At 54.3% G+C, this 19,275-nt stretch overlaps 6 protein-coding genes across 6 annotated transcripts; 3 read left to right on the top strand and 3 right to left on the bottom strand.

Moving 5' to 3' along the window:
• Positions 1-2,145: 2,145 nt before the first annotated feature.
• On the top strand, positions 2,146-5,462 carry CGCA056_v013715 (Beta-galactosidase; the record flags this gene model as incomplete). Its single annotated transcript, XM_037328958.1, has 2 exons — positions 2,146-3,978; positions 4,026-5,462. 2 exons carry the CDS (start codon positions 2,146-2,148, stop codon positions 5,460-5,462), a joined length of 3,270 nt encoding a protein of 1,089 aa, XP_037172894.1.
• Positions 5,463-5,675: 213 nt separating this feature from the next.
• CGCA056_v013714 (uncharacterized protein) lies at positions 5,676-6,373 on the bottom strand (the record flags this gene model as incomplete). Its single annotated transcript, XM_037328957.1, has 2 exons — positions 5,676-6,035; positions 6,116-6,373. 2 exons carry the CDS (start codon positions 6,371-6,373, stop codon positions 5,676-5,678), a joined length of 618 nt encoding a protein of 205 aa, XP_037172895.1.
• A 1,070-nt stretch (positions 6,374-7,443) lies between these two features.
• Positions 7,444-8,400, bottom strand: MIR1-0 (Mitochondrial phosphate carrier protein; the record flags this gene model as incomplete). The annotated part of the gene is made up of 1 exon (XM_037328956.1): positions 7,444-8,400. One exon carries the CDS (start codon positions 8,398-8,400, stop codon positions 7,444-7,446), a length of 957 nt encoding a protein of 318 aa, XP_037172896.1.
• Positions 8,401-11,926: 3,526 nt separating this feature from the next.
• CGCA056_v013712 (uncharacterized protein) lies at positions 11,927-12,546 on the bottom strand (the record flags this gene model as incomplete). Its single annotated transcript, XM_037328955.1, has 2 exons — positions 11,927-12,441; positions 12,507-12,546. The coding sequence occupies 2 exons, from the start codon at positions 12,544-12,546 to the stop codon at positions 11,927-11,929; spliced, it is 555 nt and encodes a 184-aa protein (XP_037172967.1).
• A 3,245-nt stretch (positions 12,547-15,791) lies between these two features.
• CGCA056_v013711 (uncharacterized protein) lies at positions 15,792-16,875 on the top strand (the record flags this gene model as incomplete). The annotated part of the gene is made up of 2 exons (XM_037328954.1): positions 15,792-16,392; positions 16,445-16,875. 2 exons carry the CDS (start codon positions 15,792-15,794, stop codon positions 16,873-16,875), a joined length of 1,032 nt encoding a protein of 343 aa, XP_037172897.1.
• Positions 16,876-18,105: 1,230 nt separating this feature from the next.
• Positions 18,106-19,170, top strand: CGCA056_v013710 (uncharacterized protein; the record flags this gene model as incomplete). The annotated part of the gene is made up of 3 exons (XM_037328953.1): positions 18,106-18,145; positions 18,202-18,332; positions 18,403-19,170. The coding sequence occupies 3 exons, from the start codon at positions 18,106-18,108 to the stop codon at positions 19,168-19,170; spliced, it is 939 nt and encodes a 312-aa protein (XP_037172669.1).
• Between the last annotated feature and the right edge of the window lie 105 nt (positions 19,171-19,275).

Genomic DNA, 19,275 nt, shown 5'->3' with positions numbered 1-19,275 from the left:
CTGCGACTGCGCGACTACCGTTACATGGCATCTCCATCCTGCTTGCCTGCTTGCTTGCACCATACCCCGGTCCCCAGGATATGGGGATCCCACTGGCATCCCCACACGCTCGGAGGATTCAGGCAATGGGCTGGTTCGCACGGGGGAGACGGAGCCGCAGCACGTGGAGGCTTTTGTAGTGAAATTGCTAGTATTATGGAGAACGACATGAGACTAGAATGGCACGATGAGCCGTCAGTGGTGTTGGTCCCGACTAGTGGCCTGAACTTGCAGAGACAGACAGACTCGAAACCTAGCGAGCGGTACGGATACGGCACACTCGCGATGAACCTGACGGATCTCCGCACACGCCAATCCTTGGTCTTTTGCCTCCTCAATGTTTACCCCAAAAAGCATGGGGTGCCATCCGGAGCCCAGCATCAAGAGGCATCGGCTCGAGCTGTGATTCGCGAGGGTAGTGGGCATTCAGATCAGATGCACAAAAGGGCCGGCGGGGTTGCTTCACGGTAGACTAGTGTCGATGAGGGGGAATCAGGCGAAGCTGTTTTGGGAGGAGGATGAGAATGGCTGGCAGGTTGGAGCCCGAGCCGGTTGCCGGTTTTGACGGCCGGGTGGCATCAGCCAAGCTTCGGATCATGCCAACAGAGGCGTTGGCGTGCCGATCTGGAGCCCGGGACGATGGCCGGCGACGCCCGCAGCGGTTCAGATTCTTAGTTTGGGAATCACGCTTTGCAGGCGGGAAACGAGCCGTTGTGCGTGCGGCGCAGCAGCTTCGTCAATCTGGGTGACTCTTGTCCCGTACACATGTTGTGCCTTGGCGGTGAGCATTGCCTGTCTGTCAGGAACAATTTTTGAGGCGATTCGGACCCAACGTGCCAACCCATGCAATATCACACGATGTGAAAAATAAAAGAAGAAAAATTCTTTGGAAAAGAAGGAGGAATGAGGTCCGGTGCGGAGAGTCCCGATCCCCAGACGGGGGCGAAAGCCGAGGTGCGGTCTAGACGCTAGGCTCGTCTGGGGAATTGTGGTTCCTGGGGTTTCCCCTGGGGATACGTACCGCCACGAGGAGGAGACGGGGAGGGCAGGTGATTGGGCTGTGAAATGGAGAAATTCTCGGACGGTGGCCGAACTGACTCGGGATCTGGTCTAGAACTGATGCGCGCGGTTCGTGTGGGAGGTGAGAGCGAAGGAAGGGTTGGGGTTTTTCGGGGTCTTGTGGAGGAGGGAGAGGGAGAAGAAGAAGAGTGGTCCCAGAGGATTCAAAAGAGAGGCGAGCTGCCCATGCTGGATGCGTTTTATCACGAACATGAAAGATGAGGGGAGACGTCTTCGTGGCACAGCTTCCAGAACACTGCACAGAATGGACGATGGATGGCCGACAATATCCGAGCTCATGTCAAACGAACGCCCGAGCATGCTGGGCACTGCAAGTATCTCCCAGTCTGACACTCGGCACTGACCGTTGGTTGGTGGTGTTTTCCTGTTTGTTTCTGTCCCTGTTTCCTCTGTGAGTAGCTGCTGCTGGTGTTGGTATGAAAGGTACGTACTACGTGCCTCAGGCCCAATGCTTAAGCTCCAACTCTGAAGCATTAGCTAAGCACCCCCGACTTCCCCAGCCAATCATCAGCTACCCCGCTTCCCCCAAACCAGGCCCCTGCACCCGTCGGCGCACCCAAAGGGACGCACTGCAGTAAGGGAAGGTACCTCGTGATTGAGATTCCCCCGCACTCCCTGACGCTGCGCCGTCTCAGGTGACGTTCCTGATTCCTGGCACCAGCTCGTTCGAGCTCCAAATCGAACCGTTCGACTGTTTGCCAGCTCCAGCTCCAGCTACAGCTCCAACCTCATCTCCAACTTCTACGTTCCTGCTTCCCATCTGTCCATCCACCACTGCAAGGGGCTATCGTGATCTATCCACCAAACACCATCACACCAGCCCACCACCTCCCCTCCCATCATCGTGAGATCCCCGTACGTTGCGCCAACTGCATGTCCGTCCCTAAACCACCTCCGTTAATTGCTTCTCCACCGCCCCGTTCTTGCTGTCCCGTCCCTCGCCGAACACTGAACCCACAATCCCACTCTTGCTAGCCCTCCCGTCTCCGTCTCCGCCTCGGCACATCGGCCCTCTTTGTCTCAACCATGTCCGACATCTCCGATGACTATGTCAACATCTCGCCTACCACCGACCTCCATCTGAGTGTCTACATGGAAAAGCTAGCTCACCGCCGCCGTCTGGGAAGCTCCTCAAGTGAGGGCTCATCCAGCGGCGGACCGTCCGAGGAAGAAAGCAACAACAACACCACCACCACCACGGTGGTCAGTGGCTCGCCCACTCATGTCTATCCCGAGCATACTCCAGACTGGAGCAACCTGAAGGTCCTCCATCGCAACACCCTGCCCCCACGGAGCTACTTCTTTCTGTACAACAATGAGGAGGACGCCCTGACCAGGGACACCACCAAGTCCAAGTCCAAGCTGCTCTCCGGAAAGTGGAAGTTCCACTTGACAACCTCGCCCTTTGCTGGGCCCCGGGACTTCTACAAGCCCGACTTTGACACCTCGGAATGGGGCGACATCGTCGTCCCCGGCATGTGGCAGTGCCAGGGCTACGGAAAGGGCCCGCAGTACACCAACCTCAACTTCCCCTGGCCCGTGGACGCCCCCAACATCCCGTACGATGACAACGAGTGTGGCCGCCACGTGACCACCTTCCACGTCGACAAGGATTTTGCCGAGGACAACCAGCTCAGACTACGCTTCGAGGGCGTCGACTCTGGCTTCACCGTCTGGGTCAACGGCCACGAGGTCGGCTACTCTCAGGGAGCCCGCAACCCCAGCGAGTGGGATGTCACGGATTTCATCAAGGTCGACGCCGAGAACACGCTCGCGGTCGAGGTCTACCAGCGCTGTGACGGCACCTACCTCGAGGACCAGGACCAGTGGTGGCTGAGCGGCATCTTCCGCGACGTCTACCTCCACGCCTTTCCCAAGTTCCATCCAGAGGACTACCACGTCCACACGTTCCTCGACAAAGACTACAAGGATGCCACCCTCCGCGTCGACATCACCATGAACCGGGGCGCCTACGTTGACATGAAGCTCCTCGACGCCGACGGCAAGCTCATCACCAAGGGCATGGAGATCTTCGACCGCACCAATCGCTTCGAGGTGCGCGTCAAGAACCCCCACAAATGGACAGCCGAGACACCTTACTTGTACACGCTCGTCCTCAACTTCCAAAAGTGCAGCTTGGTCCAGCGGGTTGGCTTCCGCCAGACCGAGCTCATCAAGGGCGTCTTCTGCATCAACGGAGAGCCCGTCAAGTTCCGCGGCGTCAACCGCCACGAGCACCACCCTGATTCCGGGCGCGCGGTGCCTTATGATTTCCTCAAGCGTGACCTGCTTATTATGAAGCATTTTAATGTCAATGGTATTCGCACTTCCCACTACATCAACGACCCCAGGCTCTACGACCTCGCTGATGAACTTGGCATCTGGATCCTTGATGAGGCTGATCTCGAGTGCCACGGCTTTGGCGTTGTCGGCATCGACGGCCACAAGTTTGCCTCCGATAACCCAGAGTGGAGAGAGGCCTACGAGGACAGAGCCAGGCAGATGGTCATGCGTGACAAGAACCACGCATCCGTCGTCCTGTGGTCCCTGGGCAACGAGTCCTTCTACGGGCAAAACCACCAGCACATGTACGATATCATCAAGAGCATTGATCAGTCTCGCCTCGTCCACTACGAGGGTGACGGTAGTGCTCAAACCGCAGACATCTACAGCCGGATGTACGCCTCCGTCGACGATATTGTCTACCAGGCGTCCGAGAAGGACTGGAGGAAGCCGCTGGTCTTGTGCGAGTACATCCACGCCATGGGCAACGGACCCGGCGGCGTCAAGGAGTACATTGATGCCTTCTACGAACACCCTCGCCTGATGGGAGGTTTCGTGTGGGAATGGGCCAATCATGTAAGCCTTTGCAGCTCCCTCATATGACCACATCCTAACATCCGCAGGGCCTCCGCACCAAAAACGAGGATGGTGAGGAGTACATGGGCTACGGAGGCGACTTCGGCGACGACCCCAACGACAAGAACTTCGTCTTCGACGGCCTCTGCTTCGCCAACCACACCCCAACCCCCGGCCTCCGCGAGTACGGTAAGGCCATCGAGCCCGTCCAGACGCTCGGCATCAAGGGCAACGAGGTCACCATCGTCAACCGCTACGACTTCGTCGACCTCGACCACCTCACCGCGACCTGGCACATCGTCGGCGACGGCCTCGTCATCGGCAGCGACCAGGAGGTCGAGATCCCCAAGGGCGTCCGGCCCCACACCAAGGCGCACCTCAAGATCAAGGGCCTCCCCAAGGACCTCACCGCCGAGGCCTACCTCCACATCGACTTCATCCTCACCGAGGACACCAACTGGGCCAAGGCCGGCCACCGCGTCGCCTTCGGCCAGCTCCCACTCTCCAAGCCCCCGTCCATGGCCCGCATCCTCTCCACCCTCTTCCAGCCCTTCGTCGACCCCGTCCCGACCATCCGCCAAACCGACCCCTCCACCCTCAGCATCACCTCCTCCACGGGCCAGTCCACCTGGGGCCTCGACCTCACCCTCGGCACCCTCACCAGCTGGAAGAAGGCCTCCCGCCCGCACCTCGACCTCCTCACGGAGCCCTTCGTCATGGACTTCTACCGCGCGCTGACCGACAACGACCGCGGCGGCCGCTTCGGCCAGAACTGGGCGGACCGCCGCCTCGACCAGACGCGCCACCACGTCAAGCGCGTCGAGTGGCGCAAGGAGAAGCACGGCCTCGTCGTCAACGTCCACTCCCGCATCGCGCCCCCGGTCCTCGCTTGGGCCGTCGACACCTGGACCACCTTCACCTTCCACGGCGAGGCCGTCTACATCAAGATCAAGGGCAAGCCCAACGGGCCGCTCCTCCCGGACACCTTCGCCCGCATCGGCCTCACGGGCGGCGTTAAGGGCGTCGAGACCGTTGCGTGGTGGGGCCGCGGGCCGGGCGAGAGCTACTCGGACAAGAAGCGCGCGCAGGCCTTCGGCAATTGGGAGGAGACGGTCGACGACCTCTTTGTTGATTACGAGTACCCCCAGGACGGCGGCAACAGGACGGATGTCCGCTGGGTCGAGCTCCGCGGCCGTCTGCCTGACGAGAACGGCGTCGTGGACCAGAGCGCGCCGCGCGAGAAGCTGCTGCGTGCGCGGTTCGGCGATCTGGACGGCGCGTCGTTCTCGGCGATGCATTACACCACCAAGGACCTGGATGAGTGCGAGCATCCGTACGAGCTGTACAAGCGTAAGAGGGAGGACACTGTTGTCAGGCTGGACTGGAAGCATCACGGTCTGGGCACGGGTTCTTGTGGCCCGGCTACGCTGCCCGCGTACGAGCTCCACGCCAAGGAGTTCGACGTCGAGCTTGTGTTGGATTAAGCGTCTTGAGAGAGAGAGCATTTGTATTGTATTGTAACTGAAAAAGGTCCTTTGGTGCTAAACATCAAATTGAGAAAAGTGTGTACTGTTCGACCAAGCTGACCCCCTGCGGCCAGACCAAAATTACCAAAATTGTGATGAGAGTGTGCGTAGTCCGAAACTCATCAACATCACACCGGAACTGACGCTATGGAAGCTTGATTGGAAGCTTCCTTACGTGTACTGCCACGCTCCAAGCTCGATCTCACTCTCGTGCAACTCCAGCCCCTCGAGTCGTTCACAATCACCCCGCCGCGCCCTCGACCGGGCACTGCCTGCGACGAGCACCCACGTCCCCACGAGGTCGGGGTAAGGACACGCGTACACACCCTCGCTGGCGGCGTTCTTCGGGTCGCAGAAGTCGAGGAGGTCCGTCGGCGGCTCGGCCTCGCATCGAGACGAGGACTTGGCGGTGGTCCTGTAGAAGCCGTCCATCAGGGTGGAGTTGGCGGGCCAAGAGGCCGAGTGTGCCTGGGTAAAGCCGACGAACCCCTCAGAATCGACGTAGATGTTCTGTCCGCCTGGTACCATGACCTGTGGAGTGAATAGTCAGTCGGGAGAAAGGGGGAGGAAGGCAAAGGCTCGGTGCCCCAACGGAGGGCAAAAGAACGTACCATCATCCCCGTGAGGAGTCCATCGACGGTGGTGATGTTTCCGGGTGGGCAGGAACCACGTGGGACGACGTCGGGGCAGTAAGTCATCGGGGCGCCGAGGCCGATGATGAAGCGGCGGCCACTGGCGTTGATGGGTCTGCCGTGGATCGCGCGGATTGCGGGAGCGTAGGCCGTAAGGGTGTATGACTCGGCTGCTGCGAGGGTGATGATGCAGCTGAGGGAGAGAATGAGAGAGAGTATGGCGGGTTTGAGGCCCATTTTGGTCGGCTTCCGGCGAGTGTGGAGTGGAAGAAGAGCAGTTCAGAGCGGAGGGATGTGGAGCTGAGTTGGTGATGGATGGGAATGGTGTTTGAGTTTTATCACTTGTTATCGGGAAGCTTTGATGAAGGAGACACAGAGGTGTCCCTTCCCGTCCAAAGGGGTTGCACCAACATCGTGAGGTGTACGAAGGAAGGGGCGATGACAAGAAGGAAAGACCAGCCAGAGACGGCATCATTCATCATCGGCCCTTCCGTAAGAGTCTCCTGCTCCTTCCTTCGCCATTGTATCTAGCCCACCTAATGTTATGTTGCATGAGGGATCACGCATGAGGAAGAGTCGAACCGGCTGTCTCTGGAAAGAAAGCACACTCAGCTCAGCCAGTATATGATACCTTCCGGTTCGGATGATCTTCACTCAAATTTAAACCGGCTTGACAAACGATTGTAAGAATGGCTTTCTTCATGTCCTATCTGTGCTGACTTCAACACTAGATCTAGATTCTACAGGTGCTCCACGAAGGGGACCAAGTCAACTAGACGTACCACGGTAGAAGGGAATGCTGAGCCGGCTGCTTGGATTCATGAGATGTAATCTAAGCCGTGCAACATGAGAAGGCCTCGAACGATTTGGTGTGCCCATGCACCGCAAGATTTGAAAATGACTTTTCCGCGCTCAACGTACGTCCTGAAATGGTCATCCCCAACAGAGACATCAGGCACGCCTAGATTGAAACGGCCCAAGACATCTGCAACGTTCGCAGGGCGCGTATTCTTTCCGCTTCAGATGCTGATATCTTTCAACAGTCAAGCGGTGTGTAGCTGGAATGTGGAACACGGATGGCCCGGAGCTCGTTTTCGGGATTTTCTGCAGGCCAGAGGGTCTACACCAAGCACCCAGCTTCGTTTGCATATCGTGCAGTCAATCAGTGCTTCATGTGAATACTTTTGAATTAGAAACTGTCGTAAAATGAATTGTATGTCGCTCCGTCTACCCGCTCTGCCACCCCGAAACGCCCAGAACGCCTGCGGAATCCATCTATCCCCTCTACCCATCAACCCCCATCCCAATCACAGCGACTCCTCCTTGTGAATCTCAATGCCAGCCGGCGCCCCAACCAATGTCTTGCACTGCGCGTAAATCACAAACTGCCCAGCCACCAAGCCGCAAGTCATGACGATACGCGGGCCCAACCCCGTCAACAGCAGCCTCTTGGGCCCGAACTCCTTCGCGAGCTGGAACATCCGGCTCGTGGCCCCTTGCTTCGGGTCGCCTGCGCCTTTGTTGATGGCCGACAGCAGCGTGTCCGCCGGATGCGAGAGCACCGCCGCCGCGACACCCGCAACCACGCCTGACGCCAGCTCCACGCCCGTCGACTGCAGCTGCGTCATCTTGGCCTTCCTTTCGGGCCCCATGGTGCGGTAGATCACCTCAACCGCCGCCTCGTGCACCGAGAACTGGCCGACGGCGTACGGTACCTGCTTAAACAGCAGCGGCACGAAGCCTGAGTAGAACCCCTTGAACCCCTCCTCGCGCGCCAGGCGCATGAATCCCGACGTCAGCCCGTTCGCAAACCCGCGCTGCGAGACGAGACGGATGCGCGTGGCCTCGAGCGGGCACAGCAGGATATCCGCAAAGAACTCGGCAGTCGCGCTGGCGCCGAGGTAGATGGCGGTGCGCTTGTCGACGGCCTTGTCGGGCCCGCCGGCGAGGGTGATGAACTGCTTCTTGAAGAACTCGTAGCCGGCGAACTTGCCGCCGCCCTGGACGAGGTAGCCGACGGCCGTGGGGCCGAAGCCGGTGAGCAGGGCGGAGGCGCCTTCCTTGGCGATAATGGTGCGCCCGGCGCTGACCATGTTGAGACCCTTCATGGCGTCGTCGACCTGGATGCGCGTCTTGACGACATCGATGGGCGTGGCAGCACCGTGGGTGAGCGTCGCGGCGAGCGCGCCGGCGCCGAAGAACTTGGCATAGTCGAAGGGTGAGAAGGTCGGGACCTTTGTTTGTGGTGTTGTTTTTGATGCCATTCTGGTGCTTTTGGAAATCAGAGAAATGGTATGTACGATGATGGAGTATCAAAAGAAAACGGCCGGTCGAGAGTATTAAAAGGTCTCTCGTCATGAAAAGAGAAAAGAGCTTGCCTTGGCAGGGAAGTGTGTGCTCTGGTGCATGGTGGACCCCTAGTCGCTATGCTTGAGCACGCTATGACGTCGTTGTTCCGTCGTGACGGAATTGCCGCCGGAGTGTTCGGGGACGCATGCAAACGCTAGCCGCCCCAATTGCCCAATCAGCGTCGCCCTGTTTCACTCGACGGGACTGGGAGAAAACTCGGCGGAATTGACGACACTTTTGGATCACTAAGGACCGCCCACTTCATCGCGGTCTGATAAGCTTTTGGGTGCCGTTCGTCCCGACTCGCGGAGTCGCGCCCCGACGCAGCGGATGCTCCCGCGCCGCGAGATAGGCCTAGTGGCTCCGATGCCGCGAACGACGTCACCCTGAATTCGCTGGGATTGTTTTTACAGCCCATCTGGCACGGTCGCCTTCGATTCATTGATGTTGTTCCCAGTCCGTGATTCCATTCTCATACCGGGGCTACGTTGTAATAGAGCAGAGCAAGGAGCAAAGTCTTGTGCACGTTCTTGTATGTCGCCCACGCTTCAGTAGGACCTCAACGATATTCAAGCCGAATTCAAATATCGGTATGAAGTTGCTTGGGAAGAGGCATGCTGTTCCACTATGTAAGCCGTCACGCCGAAGGTACAACAGAATCCTGGTGTACTTATAGGTTTCGGGCCCACTGCATTGGCTTTCCGAAATCAACCACCTCATCCGTCGATGACTACATGAGTCCGATGCGGATCCAAAAAGTGTGGACACAGGAAGAAGGTTTTCTTATATTGAACATCACCTATAACAGAGTAGACCTATGTCTTGCACCGTATTCAACAAAGGTGAAACTTTCGTTGCATACCTTAGTAGTTGGTCGTATATTCAATCGGGAACATCGCCTCGCTGGTGTTGAATGGACAGACTTGATTCCTCAGCGAGAACTTGCGCCTGGCTCCCTAAAATAAATTTGAAATACTCGGGAATAGACTATGGGATAGCTACTGAATATCGTTCAAGCCATGCCCAATAACATCCATAGCGGAAAATAGCCTAATGCAACCAGATGGCCGAGTAGCAGCTGTTCTTAGACAATGACTACCACTCGGTTTCTCTCAAACTGCGTGACACCTCGCCACCGGGAAATTGCATCATTTCCATCTTTATCCGACACACTGAACTCTTCAAGCCCAGTTCCCTCGGCAATGCCAACACGACGAAACACCAAAGCAGTGCTCAAGTCTTTGCCATCGACAGGCTGCAGCAAAAGACTAACAGTATGTTTTTTTGGGAGACGCAGGATACGCGCCGGGAAAAGGCGGACTTTTGGGCGTTTTCCCAGATTCCAGCATGCCAAAGATATAGAGATTGTCTTGAGATTCTGAAGTTTGATCAAACCATTCCGATATAGCCGTTCCGAACATCGGCCAAGGGCGAGAAGATGGAATGTTGTCAGGTCTCCAAACACCGAGAAAGCCTCTGAGCGTAATGAAACCCGAGATATTGCTGTGAGATCTATCAATGCTGATGTTGATCGAAATAACGGATGGCTTTGACATCATCCTTCCCGGATGTCGACATAACTTGTAAGATACCGCGCTAGAACGAGACCCCCAAGTCCAGGACGGGCCTCTTATGTCCGCCTCATCGGCTCGCTCCAGTTTCCAACGCATACTGGCAATCAGATGTTTACCAGTCCATAACCCGCCAGCGAACTTGTCCCCCCCCAGCATTGCAAGGCACCTCAGACATTGTCAGAAACGCTGTAGTTCTGTCAGATTGCTTCGTCAACTTTCTGTGGGTGAATTCCTCGACTTGAGATTGCCATACTTCGAATGGGACTTTATTTGTTCTGAGAGGGCAAGTTTTGCTGCTGAAGAGTCTTGACAGCTAGTTTTAACCTTCTCCTTGTGTCCAAATCTTTGCCACTGTAGCCGATAGATCTAGTGAAACACTGTGCTTCGGGATTTGGTTCGATGTGATAAGAGCAGAGACACTCCCAGTACAGGATACCGGGGCCAAAATAGACCACTCGTGTGCTCATGAGGTGTTCTTGCAATGTCCGGGTCCGCTGATGCACTGGACCTTCAAAATCCCCGTCCTTGTAATTGTGATGGCTGGGATAAGCCGCAAATTCAAACACACCTTCATTGAAGGGATGGCGATACTTTTTCGGAAGACTAATCTTCAATGGGATAGGCCTAGAAGTTTCCCTTGAGCGTGACTCAAACAGGCTATCCCGAGAATCTGCTGCAACAAGACTTGTAATTGTCAGGTCGGCCTGGGAGTAAAGCTCGTGCATTCCTGCTGCCTCACGAGCCCAGTCATTTGGATCATCTTGTATGATGCAAAGTGCGTCGATCCAAATGTACTTATACCATAAATATCTCGCAGCTAGTAGGGCCTGGCGAAGTAGCGTCGGAAGTGATCTTAGAGGAATGCTCTGGGTACGTTGTGCGAGATTATGTTTGGTAGTTGTGGCGTTTCCCGAGAGACCCCAACAGTACGACAGGATGCAATAAGACTCTTTGAAGCCATGACTTTCGAATAGGAATGGATCCTTGTCTTCAGAGCCCACGTTCAAGACTCTTGTTGGTAAAGTGCTGCAGGTTTCAGTTGAACCGTACGTGTCTCAGCAAAAATAATGCTTTGGTGAGGTTTTGCAAATCTGAAGCCAGTGATTTGCAACGCTCGTTGCTTTTGGTGAACCAGTGCTAGTGTCACCGCATTGATCGAGAGGATATTCCTGATGGAATTCAAACCCTGTATCGTAGGGCTTCAAGCTGAAGTTAATAGATTCCGAGTGCCCAGCTTGTGCGCTGAAAGAGCTTATTTGGTATGGATCAATTCTACCTTCCAGGAAGACTGCGGAACTGCGCCGAAGCTTTAGACTGACAGGTAAGAGCTCGTGGTTCTGGCCACTGTCGCTTTTCTCATGGATTTCGCGAAACTAGCCAGAAATCGTCAGGCATATGGGGCATCCAGGAAGCGCGCAGTCGTTGAGTTCCTGCTTGTTCTTATGCAAGTCGACTATTTTGTATAGAGACTCATACTTCGCCGCGGCTGTATGCCTGGAGAATCTCTTGATGAATGCCACAAATCTTGAGCATTCCGGGCAAAGCTTCTCTGCAAGAGCCAATCTTGGTATTTGCGAAACGCTATACAAACTGTACATAGCATTGTCAACTAGGGCATTGACGGCGTCCGTGGCCCACTTCTGATCCCGAGGCATATTCAGTACAGACAACAAGTGGTGATATGCCTCATACAAGGTCTTTCCTGGGAGGACTTGATTGCTTGAAACGACGTCAAGAATCCTCTTAGCTGAGATGGCGATATTCTGAGGTTCCGGGCACGGAGCTGCTCTGGGGGAAGGCATCAGAGGAGTAGGTAGTTGTCCGTACTCATCTGACATTAACCTTTCTAATATGCAATCTTCCGAGGCTAGCAAAGCAAGGTCCGTGATCGACCACTCGTAATGCGCGGCAGCCTCCAAGGTGGCACCGTTCTCGAGCAGGGTGAAAAGCACTTCTTCGTATCCTTCGCAAAGAGCTGCGTGGAGCGGAACCAGTCCATCGTGCGAGGCTTTGTTCGGGTCCGCACCGTGACGGATAAAAAGACGGATAGCTTCGATGTTGTGAAGCTTGATAGCCTCATGAATAGCAGTACGTCCTTCTGCGTTGTAGATATTCGGATCCCCGTCGTGACGCAGGAGGATCCTAGCCGACTCATAATCAAAGCAAAGAAGCGCGAGGTGAAGAGGTGTATTCCACCGTCGCCAGGTATTTCCCTACTCGTTGGAAGCGGATGTCGGATGTGGGTCGATGATATCTTCATAGGCCCAAAGCGTGTTGGGGTCAAGCAGACGGTCTTTGAGCGCTTTTTGAACAAGTTTCGATGCAGAGCTTCCTCCTCTGTGGAACTTATCCTTGAAGTGTAGCTTTGGGGGGTATTTACTATTGAGCATGATCAGAATGGAGGGCAACTTGATTATGGTAGACGGTTTCTATTTAATGGAAGATACCTCTGACGATCTTCCTGTGCCAGTCTGTCTTGTTCTTCATAGCTTAGTTTTCTCCTTCGTAGTACTTCTTCGAGGGATGGTCTTGGAGTGCTCGATACCATGGCCCCTTATTTAGAGAATCAAGAAAGTACCGAACTTCTGTTGAGGACAGATTGCTGAACAGCGGTAGGAGAATAGGGCGCGTGACGTAGCGCTACTTTCGGCACTTGCAAGACCGCAGCTCTGAAACTTTGAGAAGGAGTGAACAAATCTTGCGAAAGAGGTTTGCTCTTGTATGTGTAAGTCAGGCGACCGCTATTCAATGCCGTCAATCCCAGTAAGGCAACCGACGTCTCGCTGGCCTGCCTCCAGTTTGCCTTCCCAACTTTAGCTCGGTTGCTGAAATTTAGCCCTAATCCAGAGACGACGTAAATCAGGCTACCAACCATTAATCGCTCAAATGCAATGGCACTAAGTTCTGAGACAGCCAATGTCTCACTAACCTCCTTTTGTCTTTATAACGGCTTGGCTGCTGCAGGCCTGCTCTAATGCAAAAGAGTACGACGGTGCAAGAACCTGTGGCCTTAACTCAGGTACATTAGACGCAGAGAGCAGGTTCACAGATCACTGCTCATGAAATGCCATGAACCACACCTTCGTCATGCCTTAACCTAAGTGGGAAACCCGACAGATGTTGATTATCCTCGACCTGATTCACGTGTAGAGCGGCATGTTACCTCAAAATGGCAAAGCTCGACTGTAATACGAGAGTGCCTCTTGTAGAACCATCCGAGCACACCTTGCCGGCATCGAGAGGGCTCGTTTTGCAAAGGGGCTCATATGTCACTCTGTCTCACCACTAAGAGTGTGGTGAGACGCGCTCGAAGGCCACAGATTGCTGCCTTACCCTGAGCCAAGAGCAAACAGGTCATCCAGGTAATCCTTGCAGTCTGCCTTATGCACGATGTGAAATCATACCTTCTTACTAAGTTCGCCCGTAGCACAGTAGGCGCCATTAAGCTAAGCAGAAATTGAAGTCTTCATTCTCCAAAAAGGAAAGCCTAGTACCGAACGCCATGCCAAGCAAGAAGCTTACGAGGGCCCCTAAGCCCGATCGCCGTGGAGATGTCTGTCTCACCAACTTCTGGCCAACAATTGGTACACTATTTGACAAGACAGAGGGGGGCTGTTCGGGTCGAACTACGACAAGCCCCAGTCGAGAAGATTCCAGCAGCTGGAGAACCTGTTATCCGGCTGTTCGGTTCAGAGGGAAACCAAATTACCGTAAAGCTTGCATATTCTTTTAGGTGGCCGATAAACATTTGATCTCAGCAAATGACAAGACCGGATTCAACTGCTTAGTTGTATTCTTTCGGATCCATCGCTGCATCCTCGTATATTCGGATCTTTTCTATGAATTCATTAGGTCTCCGGAGTCTGGGTCTACATGGGGTCATCAATAGTCTCTGACCTTTTGGTACGTCGTTTCTATTCTACTTGGCGCTCATCGGGCTCGCCTGCGATCCCTCTGGTTAAACTGCGCCACTTTAGGTGAACTCAACGGGCAAAAGCAACTTGGCAGCATATCGTAGTGCTATTTAAACGCTCAAGTCACCAGCAACATCCTCAACGAGTGGCCAGTCTCTGAAGAGCCCATGGCAATAAATCAGACGAGAGCGTCCAGCGAAAGCCAAGATATTGGAACAACGATAAATGTCACGCCGGCCATGTTACATTGACAGAGTCGTGTGCTTTAAACATGAAGTGATACGGTGCTTTAAACCTCAGTTATGCGCAAAGAAGCCATCGAAGTAAGCCAGGAAGAAGAAACCAGATGGTTGAACTTCAAGGTGACCTCCTTGGATATCCTACAAAGTGCTTGACGATCAGTTGCCACGCCGCAAATGGTCGGTGCCATTCGAGAGTTTCTTGTGAGATAGAGTGGATCTGGAAGCCCCGAGGTTTGTTGAAGAGAATGCCGAGCAAAACGCCACTCGTTGACGAAGGTGAGAGAGATTGCATGCCACATGATGAACGTCTTCTTCTGCTATTGGTTATTAAATCATGTCTCCGCTCTTGGATCAGTTCATTTTGAAGTTCGAAATGAAGTCCGCGAGGGTATCACGCGATTGAATTGGACCATTACGGCATCCGCAGGCTTTTGACATGTACATGATTTCACTAGACCTCTGTGCGGTTAAAGTAAGCGTAATCAATAGCAGCTGCAACCGTCAACTTTCGCAACCTTCAAGTCTCAATTATAAGGTAACATCGGCGTATATATTGGAATCCAGCTGCCGGCAGTCTTTGCCGTCCATGTGGTCATTCTGTGCCATGTTCCGATCTAAACCTACCTCTCCGTGATTGAATCCCTAATTTGGAATCGAAGATTACCAAGAACTTCCTCCTATGGTCAATCATCCATGAAACAAGTCATTATAGTTTGTGTGTAAGTATTCTCGATGACCAGAGTTTAGAAAGGTTTATTCCGTCATCACAACCAGATGCCGTCTCCCGTTGGTTTTAGATCTGGACCTTTTTTCAAGATGTGATCCGTGTTCCTTAGCGATGTGGGTCGTTCTATTTCTGTATTGTTGAACTGGTAGAATTGTCCGTTGATTAAGCTAATGCTAGCCCGCTGCTGAAAGAGGGTTGGGTTTCCTGAGTGAAGAGGTTGGTAGAGGTTTAAAATGACATACAGAGAAATCCAAAGGCTGGGAGCAGGTTAACTGGAGACGGACCTATCGGGTCCGATAGGTTCGTCTTCTGTGGCTGTGGTGCCGAAAGATCGGGCTCGGGCCTTTAAGAACGCCTGTCCGACCATGGTGTGCTCTCGGTGCCCGCGCCCTCCGAACGGCCTCCCGCCCAGCCAACACTCCACTCCGGCGACCGAGCCGACTTAGGACGATGGCCCACAGCATCAAAATGAGCAGACCAGCCCCTTATTCCAGTCTATGACTCTATGGTTTGGGCCAAGAGTGGCGCAAGAGCTCTAGCAGCTCCCCTGCGCCACGGATGAGATCAAATTCTGTTCAGTGCACCGAAGCCCGATCTATGTGTCTTTTTATAGCATAAGGCTGAAAGGGGGTAGGATACGAGACTCAGCCCGAACGTTGCAACAGCCCTACGAGCCTCAAAAAATATGCTCGCCGAGCCTTCCCTTAGGGTACCATCACTTCTGTTAAAGGGAGATCGAAACATCTCCAACTGTTGAAGCTATCCAGCACACTTGCAGTCGAGGCAAGCAAATCACATTCGTTGAACGTTTCCAGTCTTTCTTTCCGTCTCACAATAAAACTTTTCCAAATGTCCCCGCTCAAAGAGACCGGTTCTTCGGAGCTGACGGAACTGGACCCCCGCGGCGACGTCGTCTTCGTCGTAGGATCGGCGGCGGCTGAAGATACCCCTGCCCGCAGCTTCCGCGCCTGCTCCCGGGCTATGGCCCGCGTATCCCCCGTCTTCGACCGCATGCTCAACGGCAAGTTTACCGAGGCCAAGCCGGCCGCGTCCGGTTCCGGCGATCCCGCAGCCGATTGGGTGGTGCAGCTCCGCGACGACAAGCCCGATGCGTTCGCTCTCTTCGCCAGCATCGCCCACGCACAGTACCGCTGCGTGCCAAGGAGTCTGACTATCGACAAGTTCTACGACCTGACGGTGCTGACGCACTACTATGACGCCACACCCATGTTAACGCCGTGGTTGCAAGGCTGGATCTCTGGGATTGGAGAGGTTCCCGACGTCGGCTCTGAGGCGTTGCTCATGCCCAAATTGCTGTGGATCTCGTGGGAGCTGGGGCACAAGCAGCTTTTTGAGAGTACCGCAAGGAGGATGGTTATGGAGTGCCAGGGGAGCATGATTGGGGAAGATACCGGCCTAGAGGAGCTGAGCATGCCGCCAGACATTATCGGTTTGTTTCCATTGCCCACCAGCATGGCGCTGTCACTAACCCTTGGAATCAGAACGTATCAACGCCATCCGCAGCCAGACAATACAGTCCATCATGGATGTCTTTCGTGACTTGTACGAGAAGCTCGTCACCGTCGACGAAGGCCCGCGCTGGTGCCTGCATGCTTCTTACATGGGCCCGCACCGGTGCGAGAGCATGATTTTGGGCAGCATGACGTTCTGTCTAACCAGGGCTGGGCTTTGGCCGATCCCTGAAACTGCAGATGTCGATGACAGCGTGGTGATGCTGTACTCGACGTTGATGAACTTGGTTATCCATGATATTGGACGGCCAGGAGAGAAGGGGGGCGTTGACCACTCTGAGTGCAACCCCCGCGCATTCCTCATGGGTCAGATTAAGGATATTTTGGCGGAAGTCCCAAGTCCAGTAAACGATGCGCACAAGAAGCATCTGGATAGACAGATACAGAAGCTTCTGGTTTGAGGATAGAAAAATAATAATAAACGGATTAAAGATGATGGACGCTGGCAAGTAAACATACGTAAATAGTCATCAGTTTGGTAGAGGCGTCGTGGTGAACGCCCGGGGAAAAGACTGGGTTCGCGTTAGACCTTTGGTTGGAAAAAGAAGTTATGTCTTAAAGATTTTCTTATCTATTTTATACTACTTGGCAATGGAACAAATATCTCTTGTTTTTTCATCATTTTCTCTCCGAAACAAGTGACTTGAGCAATCGGCGACCTCAAGAGTAAACGCCCGTGCCTGACAAATTCCAAGATACAGGGCCTTCAGGTGTACCTCAGATGTCAACCCCCTGAAAGCCGCACTATGCCAGGCCGCGATCCCCCTCCGGATGTCTTAGTAAGCAGCCCGGCCCCTGCGGCTTCCCGAACTTCTCCGCTAGAGCCTGCTTTGCCGCTATCGCTGAAATCTCCAGATTCGCAATCAAAACAATTCCAAGTGAATAGCCCCAGGGCCACAGGATCCAGTTCATCGAGTCAAGCAGCGCCTCGAACATCGATGGCAACTTATCAACCACTGAAAACCTTCATCCTCCGCTCCGACTCTCAATCTTATTCATCGATGGCCCGCAGCTCAGCTTCCTGTAAACATGTCGCGTTCCCGGAGCGGATGTTTGACATGCAAACGACGCCATCGTAAGTGCGACGAAACCCGACCGGACTGTCTGCAATGTCTCGGCCAAGGAATTCAATGCGAGGGCTACAACGTCGTCTTACGCTGGGACACTGGCATTGCTTCACGCGGGCGTCTCACGGGCGCGCCGACACCTGCGGACGCCCCGCCTACCAAACGCCGAAGGACGACACGTTCGTCGAGGAGCTCGTCGGGAGAGTTCCCCAGCAAGAAGGATCCAGATCCCAAGCTGGCTGCTCTTCCAGGACTAGAAAAAGGCCGGAGCAAAGAATTGTTCCCACGGCAGATTTCATTGGCTCTCCCGCCGAATCCCGAGCCGTCCGGTGCGCCTCCGAAGGTCTTGCAGCCGTCCCCGCAGCACTCCGAACCGTCTCAAGCCGGGTCCCCTTGGCCCGGTCAGACGGAACAGGACCGGCATCTTTACGAACAATGTGAGCACTTACCATCGATGTTTCTGAATCATAGATGAATCATCTTTACACGAAAGAAGGATTACGGACTGACAACCAATACCAGTCGACAACTCGACCATATTTCTGCTGTATTCCACCCATCGCGATGACCTCTTTCGACGAGATCTTTGTGAACTCGCAAATAGGTCGGAAGCCCTTTGCTCCATTCTTATAGCCACTCACCTATACGTGTCGAGCCCAGCCAACCCCTCGTCGCTGTTTGAAGAGTACTATCTCCGCGGGCTTCATCTCTTCCGCAAGCAGCTGGAGTCCTATGATGGTACCGTCAACGTGGGGGTAATGTACGCGGGCCTTTTTATTTGCACTCTCAATGTGAGTGAACTTCACGAAGCCTCGTTTATCTTCTCGTTTCGCCGCTGATAGTCTCAACCCGTCAATGCAGCTTTTCCAAAGCGCACCATGGTCTGTTCATCTGGAGCTTATGACCACTGTCTATGGCCTGGGAGGCAGTCTGGACGGCTCTGCTATCCTGGACAACCCAGACGCCTGTTTTCCCTTGGAACTTATGGCAGTGATGGACATGCCGACCTTTGTCCGAGGACGTTCCACCATGACACTGGGCATCTGGCATAGGTTACGCCAGGCCCAAGAAACTCGTCACGCGAGAGTTGAGGGTGGAATAGAGGTAATCACCAGTCTCCCACGGTCACTCCTGGATATCTTTTCTTCCATCCAAGACGAGTCTTCGGAGGATGCACTGCTCTCGTGGCTAGGAGAGCTCGGAGAGATACCACAGATTCACTTGTGGGAAGCGTATCGCTTCGCTGGAGCTCTCACTGGTCGGCGGTTGAGAAGGGGTCGAGGTCTCCCATCGTCAGCTCCATCAACGGAACTCCTAGTCGGTCGTCTCGTGGCAGCCATCGATGCCCTCTGCGACACACGGACGCGGCCCGAATACGATCACCTGCTCACGTCAAACTCGCTGCTCTATCCGTATGTTGCGGCACGGCTGGAGGTTGCCACCTTGCAACGGCGGCCTTCCTGGATGGAGGTGCTGCGCCGTGCTGTCGACATTTGCCAACCTTACGGCAGAAGTGCGAATGCGTGCAATATTGCAGAGATGTTGGATGAGGCGTGGAAGGCTGGCGATGATGATTACGACATCGACGAGCATGCCAGACGGAGGAACGTGGAAATAGCTCTCTTTTGAGTTATGGTCTCCGAAGCTAAGGGCCGTGTCAGAATATCCCCGCCCATCAACCTATCTACATCACTATGCAGAAACAAATATATCAAGACGAAGTGATACCACTCG

Source organism: Colletotrichum aenigma (assembly GCF_013390185.1).
Source record: "Colletotrichum aenigma strain Cg56 chromosome Unknown KSG_Cg56_contig09, whole genome shotgun sequence".
NCBI lineage: Eukaryota > Fungi > Ascomycota > Sordariomycetes > Glomerellales > Glomerellaceae > Colletotrichum > Colletotrichum aenigma.
The sequence above is the reverse complement of the archived record's forward strand: the minus strand, read 5'-3'. Positions and strand labels throughout refer to the sequence as shown.